General features: G+C 39.2%; 1 protein-coding gene across 2 annotated transcripts in view; it reads left to right on the forward strand.

The window, feature by feature from the left end:
* The window catches only part of NTNG1 (netrin G1), a 311,481-nt gene that overhangs the window by 237,417 nt on the left and 50,936 nt on the right, over positions 1-23,128 (forward strand). For both annotated transcript variants that reach the window (XM_045801633.2, XM_045801632.2), the window contains exon 5: positions 2,234-2,260. In XM_045801633.2, coding sequence (XP_045657589.1) covers positions 2,234-2,260 — 27 coding nt within the window. The remainder of the gene's footprint in view (positions 1-2,233; positions 2,261-23,128) is intronic.

A 23,128-nucleotide genomic window follows, 5' to 3' on the forward strand; every position in this document is an offset into this window, starting at 1 on the left:
AAAATGTTAGGTAATAGAACACATCTTCAGGAGGAAAATAGGATCTCATAATGGCCTTGCTTGGCAAGCTTCATATAGCTGCAGTGAACATTTCTGCCTGCACTGGCATCCCCAAAGGAATGGAAGCATTTCTGCATCATTCTAGAGTATTCGGCTGCAGCAAGTACTGCATCAAACAGTCTTGGGGGTTTGCTCTCCATTGAATCTGGCCAAACACCCTGAGAACTTCGCCTTGCATTATGCATGGCCCTCTAACTCCCTGTAAGTTTGAAAACACCAGGAAAGTCTCTTCCTGCCACCCTAACTCCCATTCTCTTTGACGGATTACAAGAGGCAAGCAGTTCCAATGGAGCCAGATTTTCAATCACGGGGAAATTTGGAGCTTCTGCAATTGATACTAAAATTATGATGCTGCCATCATACCTCGCTCAACAGGGGATTTACAAAGGAAAAAAAAAAAAAGGAAAGATTCAGTACCACATCACTGTCACGCTGCAGCAAAGACAGTCGGCTGAAGGGGCGGGTCAGGGATTCAGCAGCCCTTTGAAGAGATTGCATTCAGCTTGAAATTCAGTTCAGAGAATAGAGTTAAAACACAGAAATGGAAATCCAGATTTCCAGTTTGGGTGGAAGAGTGATCAGTAATTAAGCTGACGCACCCTAAACTCTGTACATTTAAAACCAAGAGACTGTGAATGTACTTAATCACTAAAGACAAAATTTCATGCCTTCCCAGGTTTTTTTAAAAAATCAGCGTAAGCTTTAATTCCTCCTTCTCCCCTCCCTATTAAGAAATAGGAAAATAGCTCTTTGGGCTCGAAATCTCTGAGTAAGGTACAATGATTAAACCCATTATGTTAAATGTTAAATGTTAAAACAAGCAGAGGGCAGTTGCTCGAAGATAAATACGAAAATAGAAGTTTAATGATTCTTACGTTTACCACCTGTTAGGAGCACACTCCAGTGATGTGGGGAACAAGCCAGCACATCTCATTAACAGCTATCACTTATTGGCCATGTACCATGTGTCAGACATTTTTATGGATTATTTCATTCAATCCTCACAGCAGCCCTATGCAGTAGGTATTATTAACCCCTTTCAGGGGAGGAAACAGGCCTAGAGAGGCTGGGAACTTGCCCGAAATCATCTAGCTGGTCAGTAGCCAAGCAGGACTCTCACTCGGCTCTCTCTGAGCCCCATCCCCTGCTCCCATCCACACCAGGACCCACATTTAGTGGAGAAGATGCAAATCTCCGACTCTTCACCAGCAATATCTATCGTAGTGTTGCTTACTTGGTGAACTGACTGTATCAACAGCAGTAATCCATAGCAAAGACAGGTAGAGTACACACTACCCGTCAAGCCACACTTAGAGTACTTTACACACATCCATTTGTGTATCCCTGCAACAACCCTAAGAGGTACAAAACCAAGCATAAGCAACTTGCCGAAGGTCACACGGTCAGTGAGCGTAAGAGTAAACTCCAAACCCGGACAGCCTGCCTCCCGTGCCCCTGCTCTTGGCTAGGAGTTTTCAGGGGACAGACTGAATTCCTGTCCACATTTGTACCAAGTCGATTGCATTCTGCAATGGTCCCACCACCTTCGCACAACCTGTAAATTGAAGCTGGGAGAATGGATGAAGTCCATGATCAATAAGAACAACCTAATGTATTCTTGAATTACTCTGCTTGATTAAGTTTCTATTACAGAGTTTAATCCACATATCTGACAAGTAAAAGAGGACTAAAAATGATGGCTCTGTGAAATTAATCAAATAAAGGGCCAAATGACTTTCAACAGCTAACATATGCATCTCATAACACATCTAAAGAGATCTGGTGCATATGTGGGTATATTTGTATGGGTCCACATAGTGTATATTTGGCGCTCTATGCCCAGAACATGAGCCTAGCTTAAAATCTGTTTTGAACCACATACAAATGTTCATTAACCTTACAGGCAGACACAAAATGTTTGATGTCATGAAGCTGTCTTGAACCAGCTGTTGAAGTTGAGCATTAATTTTCCAACCCTGCTAAGTTCAGGAGATCTAGAATGAAAGCAAAATGGGCTTGATGGATGAATAGATATCCTGCCTTTTCTGTGCATATTTCCTAATGATCTGAATGCTATGAAATGTTAAGTTTCTGAGATGTTTATATTAAGTTAAAGATGGCCTGTATTAATAATTGTCTAACACTTTTTCTTTATTGTTTTCTTTCTCTCCAGGTATTCCCAGTATTTCCAGTATCGGTAGTAAGTAAAAAAAAAAAAAAAAAAATCACCAAACCAAGTCTAGGCTAGCTTTGTTTTCTTGTTGAGCTCCTAAGATCTATTTTCCCAGTGTCCATTTCTGATGTAAGAGGGTATTTTCTTTGTGAATTGAACTGTTGTGTGTGTTCTCTGCACAGATATGGTGAGAGCACAGATAAAATAGTTACCGATGCATAATTTCTCGTGGATATGGCAGTACCACGGCTCTCCTGACTGCTTTTGACCTTTACAGAGGTGCAATTACTTAGGTAACCATAGCTCATTTAGCAAAAATATAAACCGTCCTATTTACCCATACTTAGTAACCAACAACAAATTGAACTTTCTCCTTAGGACTGAATATGGATTTCTCCCATAATTTTTAAAAGCAGAGAATGAATACCAATGAACGCTTTAGGCATATTCATTAGAACACAATGAAAATGCCATGAAACCAAGGGGAGGGAATTTTAGTAATTTATTACACTCCAGTTTTTGTGAAGGCCTGAAAGAGGCAGGTTGGTGATCATTAGTCTTTCTGGAGGAATGAAAGGGGGAAAAAATCAGTATGTCCATTTCTCCCTCCGAAAATACAGTGATCCATTTTTTTCCTGACTACTTAGGCTTAACTTTGATAGAGAACGGGGTATAAAAAATATATGCAGAATTTAGGAATCCTGCTAGTAGAAATTCCTGCAAGAAACCTTTTAGTAGAAATAGAAGCAGTTGAAAGAGAAATCCCTCTTCAAGCCTCTATGAAACATTTCTCCAGTGCCGTTACAGAGAGCACGCTCCCAGCTCTGTAGCTCCTTGTTCACATATAAAACAATGACACCCCAACACCAAGCCTGAAATGCTCATTAAGGAAATGCCCCACAGCTTTGCAGAGCGGGATCTCACATGTTTTTACATTTCGCACCCTCTCTCTCTGATGCCTAAATCCTTTGCACGGCTGCTGAGTCACCCATTCAAAACAGAGTGCTAAGGAGGCCAAGAGTATGCACTGTACGGGAAGAGAAGAATTTTCACTGTGGTCTCACCCCTCACAGACTTCGTCATGGGTGCCGGGCCCCCCGGGGTGATTGTGGTGTAAACAGCAGCCAGTGAATACCCAATGTGCAGCTTAAATGCAAAACTCTGATAATTTGGATAAAACAACTTCCCGTTTCTTATCAATGCACAGTCAGGTCTTCTAATTTGTAAATCGAGCCAGTTTACTTAGGCCTGTGAATAGACCTGGGCGTGGATCTGCTAAGCACTAGACACGTGAAATGCCATGAAAAGCAGTGGCTTTGTAAACAGAGGTAACGTTCACATTCTTTTAGTTAACCAGCCTAATGCTACAGCCTGGCCTTTATGATCTTGTTGACATGGCATCAACGCTACAGACGTGCGGGGGAAACCTTAGCTCTCAGAGTCTGTGTTCTGCTTTAGTATCTCCCCTGGCATTTGCCTAATTGTGTGTGTATATGTATGTATTCACAAACATATATACACACATCCCCTACCGTGGGCTCCTTTCAGGCCTTGACAATTTCATTTACATATGCATCTTAGAACAAAAGGGGACCAAGCGGAAGCCAGCTGAGACTGATTATTAAGGGCTGCCCAGGCGGTCTGACCTGTCAGATATTCAGAAATGGATGTATGGGAAGTAGTTCTTTGGCGCTGGGGTGTGTTTCTGTTCGGAGTGTCAGTCGTGTGTTGCATGGAATTTCTGACTGTATTGCTCACTCGACATCTCATCCGGCCGCCTCCACCACGTGCCCCATCTCGGAGCATCAGCAGATGTTGACCTTCTACACACTGAGTCAGGCAATTCCAGTTTTGTTTTGCTTTGTTTTTTTTCGAAAATCGGTGGTGACCTGAAAGGATGCTTTGTTGTGCCTTTGGAAAACACACCCACCTTTATTATCAGGAACCTGGGAAAATTTAACTCCTTAATACCTAACCGAAACCCACTAGCAAATAAAATGATAGCTTGTAACCTGCTATCCTTATGCCTCTGGCTGCTCTGCTTGGAGGGCAGTGGGTGTTCCCTCAGATCTCTCTAGCAAACAGGGTGTAAAAGCTGCCAGGAGTCACCCAACATCACACACAGCTAGCTTGCCGATTGCTGGCTTTAAAAGTCAAGAGATTTACGAAAAAAACCATCAAACAGGATAGTATCTTCTGGGCTGCTTAAATAGCATTCGCGCCTTCCCTCTTTGTGGGCTCATAAGGTGCTCATTGGGTGCTCTAGCGGATTCCTTTCCTCTCCAAAGGGCAAGAATTTATGCATCGATGACTCGCTGCTTACTCTAGAGGGAGCAGGAATGGGTTTCCAAGGTATAAGCCAGAGAAGAGGGAGTTGCTTGGATTTTTAACTAAGTTTGGGTGTTTGCCAGGGCTTTCCCCCTTATCCCAAAGAAGAAATCAATGAGCATAATTCCACCCAGTATATAGACAATGCCATTATAACAGATGTAACACCCGTGAGACTCTCATCATCAAAGCATATCTCAAGGAAAGTGAACGATACATACTATTGATGTAAATTATTGATGTGTGTAACCATCAGTTCACATACATATGCTATACACACAATGACTAAAGATTCTGGAGCCCTAATAGATTTCATTATCGATCCCAAACTGTCAAAACCGGTATTAAGGTTCAAATGCATGGACAGGGTGGTCATCCTTTCCGATCATCTTCTAAAAATGTTTTTGAAACAAAATTCCCATTAAGGTCATTTGTACCCGCTGTTGTCTACTTTTTAGGAAATAGGTTTCCCAATCATTTCTAAGGTTCTTGATTTAAAACGTGGTCATTTGATGTGCTTTGGCCATGGCTGAAAAAATACTGGTGATATTGTCGGCAATTAATGAATCCCAAAATAGATCTATAGTCATTTGAGCCTTGTGATCTCTGTTTTTACTTTACCGAATGTGGCAGTAATTCATTCAGGTTTCATTTTTTTATGTATATAAAATGTATCACACACTTAGAAGTAAACATTCACAATTTTATCCAAGTGAACATTTGTTGATGCTGATGATGCAAATTAATAGTTGGTTTGGTGTGGATGTTTTTGCTAGAGCAATAAACTAAGCATTACCTTCTAGCATATATTATCTGATCCTTAGTCCTGAAAAGCAAGTGATTTCACTAATTATGTTAAACAGTATACTAGAAAGACCACAATTAGAATAAGAACTGGCCTAATGTGCAAATAGCTTTGTGTGGGTGATTATCACTTAAGAAAGGAGATGGCAGTTGACTCAGAGATTGAAGGTAGGCCAGCCCCTGACATGAGAGATCACATCAGGAAACACCATTTCAAACAACTTGACATTTTTTAATAAATAAAAATATGTCTTAGAATAGCAACAAAAGAGAAATGAAAACATTCTGTGAACCCAAGTATACATTATTTCTTTAAGTTACTTTTAAGTGATTGAGGTCACAGTATATAAAGCCTAGAATATTGATGGAGGTGTTTGGCCGTCCCCTCCTCTCTACCTCTTTCAATTACAAATAATGGTTCACTTCAGGGAAATATTCCGTTTTCCTGTTTTCTCTTATAATGAGCATTGCCTTCATCCTGGAGTTAAAACTTCATCTCTAATTTGATTTAATTGACAGGACTGTTAAACAGGGGAAGTGCTACCCGCAGGGATCCATCAGCCTGGTGAGAAAGCCCAGAGATGTTTTCTTACTTGAAAATATTTGATGCCAGTTGGAGACCTTGTAAAAGTTGTTTTCCAGACAGCATCCAAATATTTTTGTTCCGTACCCATTTACTGTAGAAACCTGGATCGTGAGGAAAACAACAAGGTTAATCATTTTCCTACCCAAGGGTTATTAATAATCATGTTCATGCTATCCAAAGAGCGGCAGTGTTTGTTTGTTTGTTTTCCCCTTTGCTTTAATACTTCTAAATCCCCCAAATAAAAGTTTCATTTGAATTGCCCTTTAACTAATTAGGTTTTATATAATGAGGAAAAAATGATCAGGCTAGTGTCGCTGTATGGCAAATTGCATGGTGTGCTACATTAATTTCGAACTGTTTGCTGATGTTCTGCAAGGAAAGCTCAGGTCCCAGGTGAAATGCCTTTGGGACTTTGTTATATCATGTGCCCAGTATCCTCATCACAGATCCATTTCATATTTGTGTAACTAGCATTTCACATTCATGAAACCTTTGTGGTTATCCTAAAATTGAATGAACATTAGGACATAGCTGCTGCTTTAATCCTGGAGAATACATCAAATATTACAGTGAAAGAGGGGCAAGTACTCCCTACCTAGAAAAAGAAAACAGAAAAGGAGAGGTTTAGTAATGTTACCAACAGTTGTCCACTTTGAGGAAATTGATTTTTTTTTCATGTGTTAACCTCTTCCCAGGCAAAGCTTGAATGTCAAGCCACTTTTTAAGTGTGAGCTGCTATCTGTACCTTTGCTGCTATCTCTGTGTGGGGCATCGGGAAATTCCTAGCTTAAACAAAGATTCGCCAAGATCCCTAAATGGTTCCATGATGAACCTTCAAACGTGTAATCATGAACTTCTGCACTACGTGCTTGGGTGTATCATTGACATCTTCTTGGAGTATCAGGAAGGAGCTGGCCAGCTATTGCTTCACTTCCTGGGAAGAGTTAGACAGCTTTTGCTCAGAACTGGAGAGAGATGTTCCCGCACGTCTACAGAATTCCATTTTACAAATGGTGAATCTGAGGCTCAGCGTGACTGAGTAACTTGACCAATATAATCCGATGAAAAAGGCCTGTCTGACTCCAAAAGTTATGCTCATAACGTTATACCAAATGGAAGAAGCTAGAAAGAAGAATTTTGGATTTATTTACTCTTACTGCAGACTTTTTCCAATCCACCACACTGCACCTTAGACCTGTTGATCCCCGAATTGACCCATTTTTGTGCGGGGAAATTTAGGGTCCTGGAGGAAAATAGAGGTTCATTTTCTGGTACCTCACGGTGTTGTCAACAGAAGTTACAAACATCATGTGTGAGGACAGGGGTAGGGGACTGTGACCCTCCACCCCATTAATATATGTCCTTCCTCTACCACTAAACATCGTCAGTGTTCTGAGGAAGAGGGGAAATGTAGAGATGTCAAGTATAGTATAGAACATGAGACAGCTTATGAAATTTGCTATGCAAATCGTGAAGTATGTTTGTACATATTGTATGACAGTAAAAATCCAATTTTTTTTTTATCAAATAGTCACTCATAGCAAAAATAAAATGCTGTATGCCATCTCAAGGGCAGGCCCACCACTATCACAGTAAGCTCTATCTTCCCCACCAGTTTAACAACACTGTATTCCTGAGGGTAGGCAGCTTGCTGTGAAAATGGTAAGATTACCTCCAAGGCCCTAGGGATTTCTCCTGGAGAGCTTTAAGGTTTTCTATAGATTCCTTTCTGGGCATCAATAATGTTTCCAGATTCCCTGAGTACTAGCAGCAGTAACTATATAAACCCAAAGAGACCTTGTGACTTTGCCTCTGCCTGATATTTTCCTCACACACTCCCAGAAGAAGGATGTTTCCGGAAGGCTCACTAACATCCCCTCAGCAGTGGCTTTTCATATCCATGGTGGCACCCTGTTTCCCACCGTATTTTAGAACCAAAAAATTAAGTAAAAAATTAGTATTTTTAGGAAACGTAAAGATCACTCATCCAATGCCATCATTTTACAGATAAGGCAACTAAGACTTAAATGAATTGTCTAAGTCATCTGGACAGTGGCCACGGCAGGATTCCAGCTCAATGTCCAATTTCCTAATTAGGACTCTTCACATTGTACCATGAGATTAGAATTCACCTTCTCACTTGATGAAACTACCAAAGTATGAAATTCTACATGGTATACCATTCTAGAAAAGAAAAAAAAAAGATGGGCGATCACGGTCACAATTTACTCTGTTTTTAAAGGGTGCCCACAAAGTAAGTTATAAGCTGCCTACAGTTCATGCTAAGGGAGTGCCATGGATGATAGAGACAACTTAATACTCTAAAACAACCCTACCTCTAAAGCTTTCTTGATATGAATAAAATGTTTTTAGCCTTCTGTTTCAAGCTTGTCTTGTAGCTTGAGAAACTATGGCATCAGCAATAGATGGTCAATTTCAGCAATTCCAACATAGCTCTCTCCAACGTATAGCGCAGAGCTTTCCTTGGGGTACAGAGGAGAAAAATTTTCTTCCAAAGTTTCACTTTCATAACTAGAATCTCAGTTTTTCTGATTCACAAAAATAAGTTTGAGGTGCCACAACCAAACTGTCACGTAACAGTTTTCTGAATTCTCTCCCTAATGAGAAACAAAATTCAGATAGGATATATATTTGATTTATAGAGGAAATGGATGTGCTTCAAACTGAAAGAAACTTGAAAATTAACATTTTATCTTTAAATATTAAAAATCAAATCTTTTTCACAGTATCCCAAAATCATTTCTATTGCTTTCTGAACAATAGTATTAATCAGTGGAGGCCCTAGAACTATATTATTCCCTAAAGTAAACTATATCTTAAGTGAGCTTTTTTACATATCAGAATCATTCACTTTGGGAATAATTAAGACTGCAAAACATAGGGGAAGCACTTTATTTTCTCTACTTCAATTCAGCAAGAACTGTTAATACTACAGTAATCTGATTTTTATTACAACAGCAACCACAAATGGGATAATAAGAACTAACATTTATTGAATGCTCACTACAATGTCAAGTAAATATTAACTCATTGAGTCTTGAAAGCAACCAGCAAAATAATGGCATCATCTCCATCTTACACATGAGAAAGACAAAGAGAAGTTAAGGAGCTTGTCCAAGTGGTAAAACTGGGATTCGAGCTCTACTTACATGCACCAGATCTTTAAAAAAAAAATCTCCCCTAAGTAGATATTTTCCAAGCTTCCCATAGATGTGCTTTGAAAATTCAACAATGACAATAGAGTAGCATCTGATGGACATTCCAGATATTTTGTTTCTTTTTAGGGGGACAGTTGTGGAGTATGTGGTTATGGTCTCCATACTCCTAGAGCCCGTCTTTGGAGTCCAGTCAAGGAGATCATCAAGACAAGTCCATCCCATTTTCCCAGATGTATTGTGCCAGCCTTAAGAAATAGGGGTTTCCATAAACGGCTATTCATGAATGACTGGTCATCTACAACCCCATTGGACACGTGTGAGGATCCCTCTCCTTGCCCCAGTAATTTCTCAACTCCAGTTTGGGTTTCATTACAACAGTCAAAATATCCACTCTCAAAACATGGAGCAATAATTTTCCCTTCTGGCTTAGTCCCCTAGATTCTTCAAAGAGCAGTAGGCTTCATCCTTCCATGAACTTGAGTGGGACCCTGCTAGACCAAGAGAGAACCACTGGAGTGATGGGAAACCTTAGAGATCTTTTAGCCCAGCACCTTTATTTACAGATAAGACACTGAAATCTAGAGAAATTAACAGCCAGACAGTTCCTCAGTAGTAGAACTGGGACCAAACACTATTTTTCTGACTCATAGTACCCTTTGCCCTGCAACTACTGCTCCAAGACCTTCGTATTGACCCATAGATATACCCTAGTTAATTCGTGAAAAAATGAAATTAATAGATTCTGCCACAGTTCTTCCAAAGAGGCAGTACAATACTTTTAATGTGGTATAATTTTTGTTTTCTATTTGTAATTTCCACCTACTCGAAATAAGTGGACCACTGGCTAAAAATTTTCAGAGGCTACATGCTATGCAATTATTTTCATTAGAATTGAATATGATAACATAGAATTTGTCTCAATTCTATTATTAATATCACCTCCAATGTGCCTAATTTACCCCTGGGAATTAAACATTTGTTAGTAATATTGATTAAATATTCATTTGAGCCAGGATCTTAACAAGAGTAAACGGAGAGTAACTGCCTAATTTTAAGTTGTTTCCTTACTTGGTCTTGAATTATAAAAAAATAATTAAAAAAAAAAATAAGATGGTTTTGTCAATTAAGTGTCCGACTTTTGATCTCAGCTCAGGTCTTGATCTCAGGGTGTGGAGCCTACTTAATAAACAAACAAACAAACAAACAAACAAATGAAATGAGATATTAAATTAAAAATCCCATGATGGCCAAATATTGCAACATGTATGCACAGACAGTAACATGCTATAAGAATTTAGCAAGAGACCACAAATTTCAGTATCTTTTTTTCAGGACACTTTTCCTCCCAAGGAAAAATCAGCACATAAAATTTTATCCCCCCAGAGATATGTATAGATTAGACGAGGATTCCATATGGTATGACTGCTGATGATTCTGCGTTTTGATTGTTCAGGAAGTTAGGCATTCCACATAATGCAAATTATTTGGGGAAAAAATGTCTAATTCTATTCCCAGGCAAATACAAGGGATTTTAAGAAACCATCTTAAGTACACAATACAGAGGAAAGTAATATTCTAGGTAGGGATCAGATTGTAACTGAGGTATCTATCTTGATAATTCCATATAGTCAGGTAGTGAACAATTTAAAAGCAAATTACCTATGTTAACTTTTTATACATATAGGAAGATCCTTAAAGTGGAACCTTCACATCCTAGGGAAAAATTATAAACACTGGAAACAGAAAATGCTAAAAATAGGCATAAAGATTTAATATACTGGAATATGAAATACAGTTTATGAAGCTAATTTTCAAAACTCACTTTTAAATTGATTTGCTATACATTTCTGTCTTTACTTAAATTTGTTGGCAACGCTTATTAACAAAATAATCATATTACTTAATTTCATCAAGAAAAACAAGTCACTGAATACTTAATATTAAATTTGCAAACAGCACCCCCCACTTATGACCTGTATTTGTCTCTCCTACAAGAAGATGGAGAGTACCATTTTGACAAACTGAAATATTCTTACTTTGAAACTAATAATGTAAATAAATAAATTTCCTATATACAACCACACTTTTTTTCTAAATAATCTCTGGAAATCATACTAATCCCCTCAAAATGCAAATGGATAGTGTTTCAAAAGTGATCAGTAAGCTTCTTCTGTTAATTCAGTATCTACCCAGCACCAAGGTGCTCAAGTGAAAAGCAACACTCAGTCAATAGCTTGAGTATTCTGCCTACATGTTACTGAGTCTCTTGGGTACAAATGTGGAAAATATTACTGCATTCTTTTTTTGTTCTTCAATTTTGACAGATATAGTAATGTCCATATTAAGATTTTGTCTGCCTTTGTGTATACACACACACACACACCAGCAGATCAGCTTTTTAAACAAATACTTAAAAACCAAACTTATAGCGAAAGTACCATGTCTTGCAAGAATGTTATTTGTTATAATCTAATTATGGAGGAAACAATCTGATAATACCCATTTACAGTAGCCTAGCCACTTGATATCAATTACTCAATTATTAGATATTTACTGAGGCCTCCTGCCAGGCTTTGCCCTTCCTCAAAGAGATCCAATCTAATTACAGAGACGAGAAATAGACCTATGAAATTTAAGCTAACAATATTAAAACTCATGCCTTATCCACATATCAATGAGAAATCAGGAGCACAGACAGTAACATGCTAGAGGAGTTTAGAGGTGAGAGCTCTTTTTGTGGACTTGGGTGGTCCCAAAGGACCACACAAAAGATGCAGTTTTGAGCTGATCTGAATGGGTGCTGGATTGGAGTCATGAAATGACTGCTTTAATAATTATGCAACTTCACGAAAGCAATTTTAAAGCATCCAGTCCTAAACCTGGTTATTCTGGTTTTCCACAGTCTTTTACACACACACACACACACACACACACACACACACACACACACACTGGTGAATCTAAGAAAAAAAAGAACATCAATTCTCAAATTAACAATGCTTATAATTACTTCTGGATTGGAACCAAAAACTCTAGAAACATAGGTTGAGGTAAAAAAAAAAAATCATGAAGACATATACATCCATACATACAAACCTTAGCTATGATCAGAAACGCCTTGCACTATTCTCCTTAAGCCAGAATCACCAGTATTCCCTTTCTTTCTCTGAGAAATTGCCTAAATAAAAATAGGAAATAAATCCACTTCTTTGCAGAGATAATGGCTCACACTTAAAACACACCCCGAAGAATCTCTCATGAAAGACTAATGCAACCAGTTCATATCTGTAAATATAAATTGCAGAGAATGGAATCCTCAAGTGAGAAATTATTTCTTTCTCCTTATCTTCTAGTTTCAGGCACCAGCTTTATATAACAGTTTGAAATGCTGAAGTCCCTATTTGGTTATTTGTAAGAACACTCTAGTTTATTGCAAAAGTAAATGTATATAGCTTTGTTAGCGAAGGGGCTATATATTTAATGTCCATTCAATGTTTTGGGAATCATCAATTGCTTGCTCTTGTTTGGTGCGGGAGTCATGTTTTGTTAAGTGCATCCACAACCAAGTTAAAGAGCAGATGTGTGGTTTGTGTCTTTGTCCATATAATTTTCTGTTTAGACCAAATGACATTATAGCTGAAAATAACATACCCTGATTTTTCCTGATGCATGCAGATCCTCCAAAGTTTAATAGGATATGGCCGAATATTTCTTCCCTTGAGGTTTCTAACCCAAAACAAGGTAGGAGCATATGTAAAATTCCTACTGATATAAAATCCCACATGTTCAGGGGGAAAATCCCATATACTATTTTTTAGCACTAAATGAGAGCATTATCATGAATGCCATGTCTTTGAAAGAATAATGATTCAGATGTTATTTCTAATATGAGGAACATCCTAGAAATATAGCGAAAGACATAGGAAAAAATTAGATGGCAAAGAAGTTATAAGCACTTTATCAAATTTAGGTCGGATGTCGGTCAGTCCCTAGAGAAGCCTAGAGTTTTGTTGCCATCACAGTTTGGAATACAAATAATAAGTCTTAAAAACTTGTAAGTTGGTACAGGCATCCTTCCACTGTCTCCCTTTTGCTCTTCTTAACTCACCTGACTGGTACATCAGTTGTATTGAAGGGGGGGGAGTACATAAAGGCAGTATTTTAACCCCTACGAGACCTGTTTTCTTTTACTGTTGCTCCATATTGACTGGCAGAAATTTGGCTCTCTCTCTCTCTCTCTCTGTCTCTATCTCTGTCTTTCTCTCTTTCTCTCTCTTTCACATCACAGTATATTTTTCTCTGTTGGCTTCCCTTTTTAATCCTCTGTGAATTAACAACTATTTATAGCAGCATTAAGGGCAGCCTGCTTTCTGTCTGTCCTTAGCGCGGTAATTATTTTTTGGCTTCTAACATCAAAAATAAGTAAATAAATAAAAGAGAGAGACTGACAGCAGTGTGACTACACAGGAAGAAATAGAACTTCTAAAAACTGGGCAATGAGATTCATAAGATGCAGTGCAATGTTAAATTCCCATTAACGTCTAGCCTATAGATATACGCAGACATGTATAAATAGGAGTTTATTTTAACGGAAAATTGTATTCTTTTGCCTTCTTTCTTCTCAAAAAAAAAGGCACATTTTTGGCTTCCACCTTTCTTCGTTACATACAGGATGTTCCTTTTAAACTCTAATGAATACAGATGGAGGAGGAAATGAGCAAAAGGAGGAACCAGGAAATAGCTGCTAAGCAAAACAAAATATATTAGCAATTTGTTGGGGAGTCAAATTGGAAGGACTGCATTTTCAGTCCTTGATCAGAGTGATGAAATCGAGACTGTCCTAGATACATATATTAGTAGCAAATAGAATTATCTTAATCATCTGCTCCAAATGAATTTTTTCAAGTTTCTGCATACATATGTGGAAGAAGAAATACAGATCAAGCTCACCCCTATTAGTATAATTCTATGAGGATTCAAGGGAGGTTTAGTGGCTTTATTCCTTGGCAAGTTCAATGAGACCATTTTCAGTGAAATGTCACTCAGTATTTCCCATTGAATTTCATAGCTCAACAAATTATACAAGACAGGATCGGAGACTTAACACTTCTCCACAGTGAGTTTTGAGATGAACAAGATTATGCATTGTTCAAAACCTGAAACAGACCTACTTAATTATTTTGCTATGTTTTCTGTCAGTGTCACAGCACTGAAAACTTTCAGAAATCTCCAGCTAATACCAGGTGCAGATTTTTCGAATGTGGATAATGAGTTCAAATGAATTTATTGGAGAAGCAGTGCAGTTGAATAAAGTGCTTAAACTTGAAATTTTAGCTAAAGGTGCACTTTCTAGCAGAGGCCAGTTCTGTGCAGCCGTAGTTTATCTTGTCAACATCTGCAAAGAACATCAGGCTCTACCCTGCTCTTGCTATCTTCACAAACAACTCATCATGAATAATTGGAAAAAAAATGGCAGGCAACTTAGAGAGAAATCTCTGCCATTAGCAAACTGATATCATCACAAAGGTAATAAATGTTGAGAAGACTACATTTTTTAAAGGTAGACAGATTCAAGGTGACTCTGGGACTGAGGTCCGGGTGCTTGACCATAGTGATTCTGTTCTGTGATGTCTAATCAGTTCAACAAAAATGATCTAACTGGCTTATACGCAGACGAGCTTTTGGCTACACAGAGAGAATGACATGGTGAATTGAGGCAATGAGATTGCAAATTACCTCACCATGACTACTGTTTTAAGAGAGGGACAATAGGGGATCCTAATATCCATATTGTTACTGGAATAATCCTTGCATAACTGGATTCTTAACTTAAATGGTAATTCTTTTTGCCTTTGAAAACAAAACCTCTAAACTTTATTACTGACAACGTTAAGCCATTTTCAGCCAAATACAAGACTTCCCTTGTGATTGAAACCATCTCCCAGAAACAACATATACAGATAGTCTCTTCCTTTAGGGCTACTTTTCGAGTGGGTTGATGATAAGTTATTACAGTTTGAACGTTTCACTATTGTTTCTAATGTGCTGTTCATTCTTTTAAACCTATCCAGTTGCTCCCAAATTAGCTTTGTCAACAGTTTCTTCTGTTCAAGTTGCAAACCACAAGAGAGGTAGGAATTCTTGGATTCATACAGTGATTTCATGGTGTTATGTGTTGTGAAACATTGCACTGTATGAATCTGGAATATCTGTGAAGTGTACCCATCAGCTGATTGGTGAGGCATGTTGACTGATTCCAATCAATGCATCAAATAGTACTGAGAATGTCATCTGTAAGAGAAAAAAGAGCTTCACTCAGAAATTTGACTGCTGTAAATTAAAAATGCTGCAACATTTGTTTTCTGAAAGATTAATGTGTGAATAAGCGTTAAAACAGTTTAGGATCCTGTTTAGAACATGAATGTTAGAGTATTAACATTGTTGCTCATTTGCATTGAAAATAAGGAAACTCACTTACAGTGAGTTTCAAGGATGCTTTTCATGAGAACAGAATGGCAGGTTCCATGTTTTGTGCCCACTTGACTTTGTGACAAATGAAATACCTTGTAATTTCCATTTCCATTGTTTGGGATGAATTTGAACAAATAACCAGTGCAGATCTGCACCGGGTAAAGCATTGATTATGACCTGAAAATAATAGTTATGTTGCTTTCTTTAAATGAAAGCAAGCAGTATCTCATCTGTGACTCATGAATAGCCCATTCCAGCTAGCATCTGTCATTCACAGAATGAAGATTTTTCAGGAAACATGAAGACTCCTGTTTTTATTTTACCATTTTCCTTTAAATGTCCTATGTGACAGGTGTGTCTTGTTTTCCACCCTTGACTGTTGGGCTTATGTCATGTTTTTTATTTTTTCTTTCATGAAACACCTCTTACAAAGAAATATATTTATTAGCAAAATTGAATTTAGTTTGACGCACTTGGTGAAAATTACCATAATAGCTTCTTTATTCCTTATTGAATAGAATCAAATCATTTTCCAGATTTTAATTAATGTTGTGCCAGTCCTTCTGTGGTGTATAGAGAAAAAGATGAAACTGGTCTGAAGATGGGAAAGGGGAAACCGACAGTATTTAAACCATGTCTTAAGCTTTCCTCACAATGTGCTTTTACATATCAAACACTGATGGTGCCCTTTTGGGGGGAATGTGAATGGATTTGAAATTGGGGGGTGAAGTTCTTGAGGAACAGAACAGCCAGAGGTTCCTAGGGTATCAAGCCTGTTGGTGCCCATCGGAAGGCAGTCATTGAGGCCACAGGAGAGAGATCTTTATCTCCAAAATGCAGATCTACACAAAGAAACCAAGGAGGTGGAGGAGAAAAGGAAGCAATAGGGACTTTTACAGATTCCGTCTCTTTTATGTCATGTCAAGCACACTGGAAATACAAGAGGCCTCTTGACCTGGAATTTGACCCTGCATCATTGGATCTCGGGTTTCTTGGGGTCATAGCACTAATGAGGTTCGCACACATCTCCAGAGGCAGGAAGAAGTCACCTAATGATTTATAAAAAAAATCCATATCATCATCAAATGATGTACATGGAAGAGCTTCAAAAGCTACATCAGGTTGCAAGACAGGGTGGGGGTGGGAAAAGGACCAACAAAATGCTACAGCCACCTCACTGCCACCCCTGGCGGAGGCCCCTCAGGGGCATGGTGACTCTGTGAATGTAGTGAGGAGAAAATACTTTTTAAAAGTTTGCATTCCTTCACTTTCTAGCTAAACTCTTTTTCCCAAACTCTTTTTTTCTTTTCCTTTTTTTTTTTTTTTTTTAGGGACTAAAATGAATTCTCACCAGCTTTCCTCATTTGACTAAAAAGAAAAAAACTACCTGTGCCATTCTGAGTACTCGATCTCCTACTTGCAACAAGTAGGCAATGCAACACGCGATTAGAGGCAACAGGGAACAGTAAGAAAGAAGACACCAAGGGGAGATTTCACCCTTCCTCTTCTGCCATTCTTCCTCTTTCACACTCTCTCTCCAACCTCTTGTTTCTGCAACCCTTCCTTGCCCAGCCCTCCACCCAGCCAGTGGCAATCGGAAAGAACCTTTACCTAAGAGGGTTGGATCTTTCCTGATCTGAAAAGCCAACTTTGAACTCTCCTTCTAAAACATCCCTAGCTTTTATTGGTCTTAACTGGTCAGTTACTGAGTACCATATAATCATAACTGCTTTATACGATGTCGTGCGTGTCCTAGGGGGTTTTTTGCCTCCCCAGAGGACTTTTGGTTGTCGCAGCTTGGGGGTTGCTACTGCATCTAGTAGGCAGAGGCCAAGGATGCTTCTAAATATCCTCCAATATATAGAAAAACAAAGAATTATTTGGCCCAAAATGTAAATAGTGCCGAGGTTGAGAAACTTCAGTAGACTCTGCCGGACGGCTTCATGTGTTTCCTGATAGAGGGTGGTTCTCAGGAAATAGATGTTGCCAGTGCTTGCATGCCACACCACGGAAATGTGTTCTAGAGGACCCCATGAGCTTGTCTACACAACAGCAATTAAAACTTGTCTACGATGTAATTTGAGATTGAAAAACTATATAAAACCCTAACAATTTTTACAAATCTCCTTTTTCCTGCTTAAACTGATCTTCATTGACATAGAGACAACCCTCAGCTAAAATAATCACTAACTCAGTTATATCTTGTTGTGTGGCTGTTGTTTTTCTAAACTCTTTAATATACGGGATATAGCCAGACTTATGGCATTCATATAGGGAGGAATGAATTGAAACATAACTGGCCTCTTGTGTCTTCCTCTGTTTCACAAAGGAAGGCACCTCAGGGTCATCACGGATTCATTGATATGTTCATTTGACAACATTTTTTGAGTGCTTAGTATGTGCCAGGAGATGGTTTGAGTTTCATGGTTACGTCTGTGGACAAAACAGGCATGGTCTGCACTCATGTATTTATACTCAGAGTATTGGGGAGAAAATTTTTTGAAATATACTTTTCAGATACTACAAATTCTACAAAAATAAAATTAAATGGGGTTAGGAAATTGGGGATTAGAATGTTTGGGCTGGGGGCTGTTATTTCTGATAGAGTGGTCACAGAATTTTCTTTGAGCAGAAACCTCAAAGCAGAGTGAAGAAACAAGTCATAGTGATGTCCAGGGGAAAAGTATTCCACACAGAGGTAACGACAAGAGCAAAGGCCCTGGGGAAGTCCCTGGCATGTTTGCAGAGCAACATGGAGCTTTGTACAGCCAGTGAGGATGAGAGTGATGGCAATGAGCCATCAGGGAGGCCAGGGGCCAGATCAATTGGGAATGAATGAATTTAAACTGTCTTGTATTCTGAATGACATAGGAAGCCATTAGGATTATGAGCAAAGGGATGTCATGACCCAATTAAAGTTTTGAAAGAGTCACTCTGACTGATGTGTGGAGAGGAAACTATCACTAGGATGGAAGCCAGGAGAGCAGTTTTGGGACCAAAGCAATAATCCAGACGCCTTTAACTAGAGATAAGATAGTAAGAGGTGGTGAGATTTAGAATGTATTTTAAAAGCATAGCCAGGATCTGCTGATTGATTGTTTGTCCAGGATGAGGAAAAAAAGAGATATCAAGAACAACTGCAGGAATTTTAAGCTAAAAATTGGAGGAACAGAGTTGCCATTTACTGAGATAGGATGGACTGCCTGCGGGAGTAGCAGGTTTGGGAAGGTGACCTAAGAGCTCAGTTATGAGCATGTTGAAGTTGAGATAACCATTAAATGTCCAAGTGTAGACTAAGAATGCTGAGTAGGTCAGTCTGGAGGAAGTCTCACTGACTGGTAAGTCAGTCTAGGCTGAAATAACTATTTTGGAAAGGTCAGCATATAGATGGTGTGTGAAGTCCTGAGTCTAGGTAAAGAACCCTGGCTCTAGGGTGAGCCCAAAGAACAAAGAGTTCCAAGAAGTAAGCCCTGAAACATTTGAGGAGAAAGGACAAAAAGGAAAAGAGAGGGGAAAACAATGGTGAGTAATGTGGGAAACAAAAGCAGAAGAAAAATTATTAAATTTCTTACTCTCTACAGCCCACTGACAAGTCCTTGAAACAGGCAGAGTGACATTCCCCTAGGGAGTCAGCTGCCTCGATATTGACACTTTGCTAAGGGGCAACAGGCAATCCTAGCCTGACATCCAGGACCCTGTAAGTCTACTTTGACATATAAAAATTCCTTTATCTCTAAACCCCCAAGACACATGTTGACAATCATCCCCCAAGCATATGGCCCACCAATATACATCTGAAGGGTCTCATGACTAAGGTTTTATTAGAGGGTAATAAATGACCTTTTCCCAACAATAGCTAGCCCCCTCAAGGTCCTGGAAACCTTGCTTCCAAAGTTCCTTAGAGACTTGAGCTATCCCTAACCCCCTCCCAACTTGAAAGTATATAATGGGCTACTCCTTATGACCCCGGTGCAGCCCCTTCTGCCCACAGATCCTGTCTCCATGCTTTAATAAAACCACCTTTTTGCACCGGAAGATGTCTCAAGAGTTCTCTCCTGGCCTTAGGCTTTGAACCGTAACATCTTTCCTACATCAACGAGTAGGGAAGAAGGGGAAACAAGAGAGAGTCATGGCCCAGAAGCCCCCTGTTTCAGGAAGGGTTGCCTGGCAGTTCTAAAGGTCCCTTTGAGGTTTATGGTCATGAACTTAAAATGAGACTTGTTTCAAAAGAGTTGGAGAAAAACTCCAGCCACATTTAGCTGCTAGGGTGTAGGCATGGAGAGGCGGAGAGGTGGATTTAAGCAGGGTCAGGTTTTCCCAGGAGACTATGACTGGCGTGGGCACTGGTGGGGGGAAGGGAGATGAGAGTGTATGAAAGGAAGTCACTGTAAGGACGGACCGTGGACTCTATACTTTGTAAGAAGGGAAGGGAGGACATGGCCGGTCAATGAATTGGAAGATCAAAGAATTATTGAACCATTAGTATCATCCCTGCAGGGCCTTAATATGATAATGTAGCTCAGACCACATCATTAATGATCAGTGAAGGATTCTGTGCCTACATGGAAAGACCAGTTCCTAAAGAGTGGTAGATGAACAGAATACTGAAAAATAATACAGCAGCCTAATAATTACATTTGAGATGCCTTGCATTTATACAGTGCTCTCATGTTTTTCAAAGATCTTTTTCTCATTTTACATTCTCAAATATATCATGACCAGAGAAGACAGCTTTATTGAAGTCTCAGAAGAGTCTTAGAAGTCTTAAAAGAATCACACTGCTACCCCATTTCCTAGATTATAAGACATTTGGATATCCACTTATCTTCTAAAATAAATTTATTAATAGTGGGTATTTAGCTGGAATGGTTCTATATATAATTATTTATACAACTTATATTATTTATCTTTTCCTATTGAAATTAATAAATCTGTTCTCACATAAGACCCAGAAACAAATAATGTTGTCACGAAGATGTCTACTATCCACTGAGCTCAAAGAATAATGGATGGTAGTGTGACATTTGACGTGTCCGTGGAGATTCATGGGCTGGGTCTGGAAAGTGTTGACCTTGGATATCTACAGATATGTTTTCTTTCTTGGATAAAACTGTCAGACGTAGCTCAGCGTCTAGCTCTGGCCACTGGGCAGATCTTACCGAACCCTTCAAACACCCACAAAGGAACTACATTATGAAACTTCTCCAGCCTTATTCTCTCCACTTACCCCAACTTCATACCTTTGCACACTCTATTCCCCTTTCACCTGAAATGCTCATCCCCCACACACCCCCCTTTTTTTCCTAGTAAACCCTATGTACCCTCACAGAAGACTCAGTGTTAAGTTAGTTTTTCCTAATTCCCTTCAAGTTAAATGAATTTCTCCTTAGATCACTCTGTGTCTCTGTTTGGTTTTCTTAAGCACATGCTCCTTTGTTTCCTAGTTATTCTAAGCATGTGTTTATCTTGCCCACAAAACAAGCTTTTTGACAAGGACCTCTGTGTAGTTTCAAAAAGTTCCTAGGATCAATTTATGCACATAAAAGATGCCTCTGAAAAAAAGCTGGATAAATTATAGTAGGTGCACCAAGGGCCAGTCTGGGGTGGTGAATGTGAAGAACCACAACCACCAAGGAACCTCTTCCTTGGAGAGGGAGAGCCAAAGGACAGGGCTGTTGGTGCCCACACCTCAACAATTCCAGACAGCTCTGGAGAAGTCCTGAGAAGCAATTCGATTTGTGAATTGGGTCTCCTTCCTGCAACCTCTAGAAAGCTTCTCCCCATTTCAAATCCTCAACCAAGGAAGGTTTTAGAGGCTTTTTAGGTTTCCTGGCAAGTCAGAAATGTCAGCATAAACAACGTGTAACTCGGGGAGATATAGTGTATTGGAGGGAAATGCTTGTTTTCCAAGAAAATTTAATTTGGTGATCTGTAATTGTATCATTTTTGTTGTTATTATTTTATTGTTAATAATGTGGAATGCCTTAACTACTGCATTTATGCAGGTACGTTCTTACCCCATCTCCCACATCCAAGTCCCAAGGCCCCCTTCCCACTCTGTTCTCCTTCTCTCTCTGCTTCCTCCCAACCCCAACCCCCAGCACACTTAGCTACAGGACAAAACTCGCCTCTCCTAAAGGAAGTGGCTTGCTTTCAGGAGCCTCCCTCTTCTTGCTTCTCTTTAAGCATCTAGTGTCCCCAAGGTGCTGACCCTATTCCTGGTTTCTTCTACTCTTTACAGTTTCCAGTGTCCTTCTCTGCTTCTATCCAAATTTGATTTTATCCTCTCAGGACCTTGACCTCCGCTCTCCACTAAATGAACCCACACCATTCTGATGAGTAGCAGCATGTTAAAAAAAAAAATTCTAGTCACTCTTCCTTATTCTTCCTTATTCATTTTGACAGTGCCTATTCATTTTTACTCTGCTCATCAAATGCACTACTTTCAAAATCTATCTAGGCCAAAAGAGTAACTCAGCGATTTGCATAGTGCCTGGCACATGGTAGGTCAACTCAATAAAATATTTATTGAATGAATGAATGAATGAATGAATGAATGGGCTCAAATAGTGGCTGTGTTTGGCTTCCTAGTGAAGTAAAATAAAAGCCAGACATTAATAAGAGGAGTACTTTTAGATTAGATAAACAAGGTTTACAGTATCATGGTTGACCCTCCTCATAAATGGCCAGCTAGGCCTACCCCCATATTTTGAGAAGACATATTAGCTTCCCCTACTTACTCCTCCCACTTTTTTTTTTCTGTCTGATTTGATCATTATTGCCACGGGTAAAGGCTTTGTCTTTGCCACTTCTTTGAAAAACGTTGAATTAGATGAACAACGTCTTGCTTCGCTGAGATGCAACAGAGAGAAAATCTAGTCACTCTCCACCCTTCCCCACTTGCTCTCCTCCTCTTTCCCCGTCTCCTTGTCTAGTTCTTCCCACCATCATGCCCCAGCCTCAGAGGCATCTCCAGCATTCTGGGGAAACAAAGAAAAGGAAATCTGAGGGTACTGCCCAATCATTAGCTGCCTAATCCTTCTTTTGTAGTGGACTTCGCTTGAAACTTGGGTGAAAAGGAAATTTTAAGAGCACTTTTCCCATACAAATCATCTCCCTGCTTTTTATATTTTCTCTCACAGATAAACAAACATCAGATTTGGCCTGATTAAAGGCTTACAAAAGCTGTCTTCCCTCTTAGCATTTGGAAAAAACAAAAAAAGAAAATTTGTTAGTGGCTAGATCCCTATGAAATTTGCCACCATTTCTGGGAAACCCTGACTAAGTTACTGTCTTGCATAAATGATAATGAGACTCTAAACAATGGAGTCATGGGTAGTGGCAGGCTCAGGCCCTCGATGCTCACATACTTCCCTCCGTCTTTTTAAGAGTGCAAATATGAAGAAAAAATGGGGGAAGTGGCACAAAGACAGTAACGTTCTCAATACACAAAAATTAGACTTTTGCATCAATGGCAACCGAGCCTTCCCAAATTTTAAAAGGTGTACACCTGCAAATGCTTCTATT

This window comes from Ursus americanus, chromosome 12 (genome assembly GCF_024610735.1).
Source record: "Ursus americanus isolate L20-20 chromosome 12, mUrsAme1.1.p, whole genome shotgun sequence".
NCBI lineage: Eukaryota > Metazoa > Chordata > Mammalia > Carnivora > Ursidae > Ursus > Ursus americanus.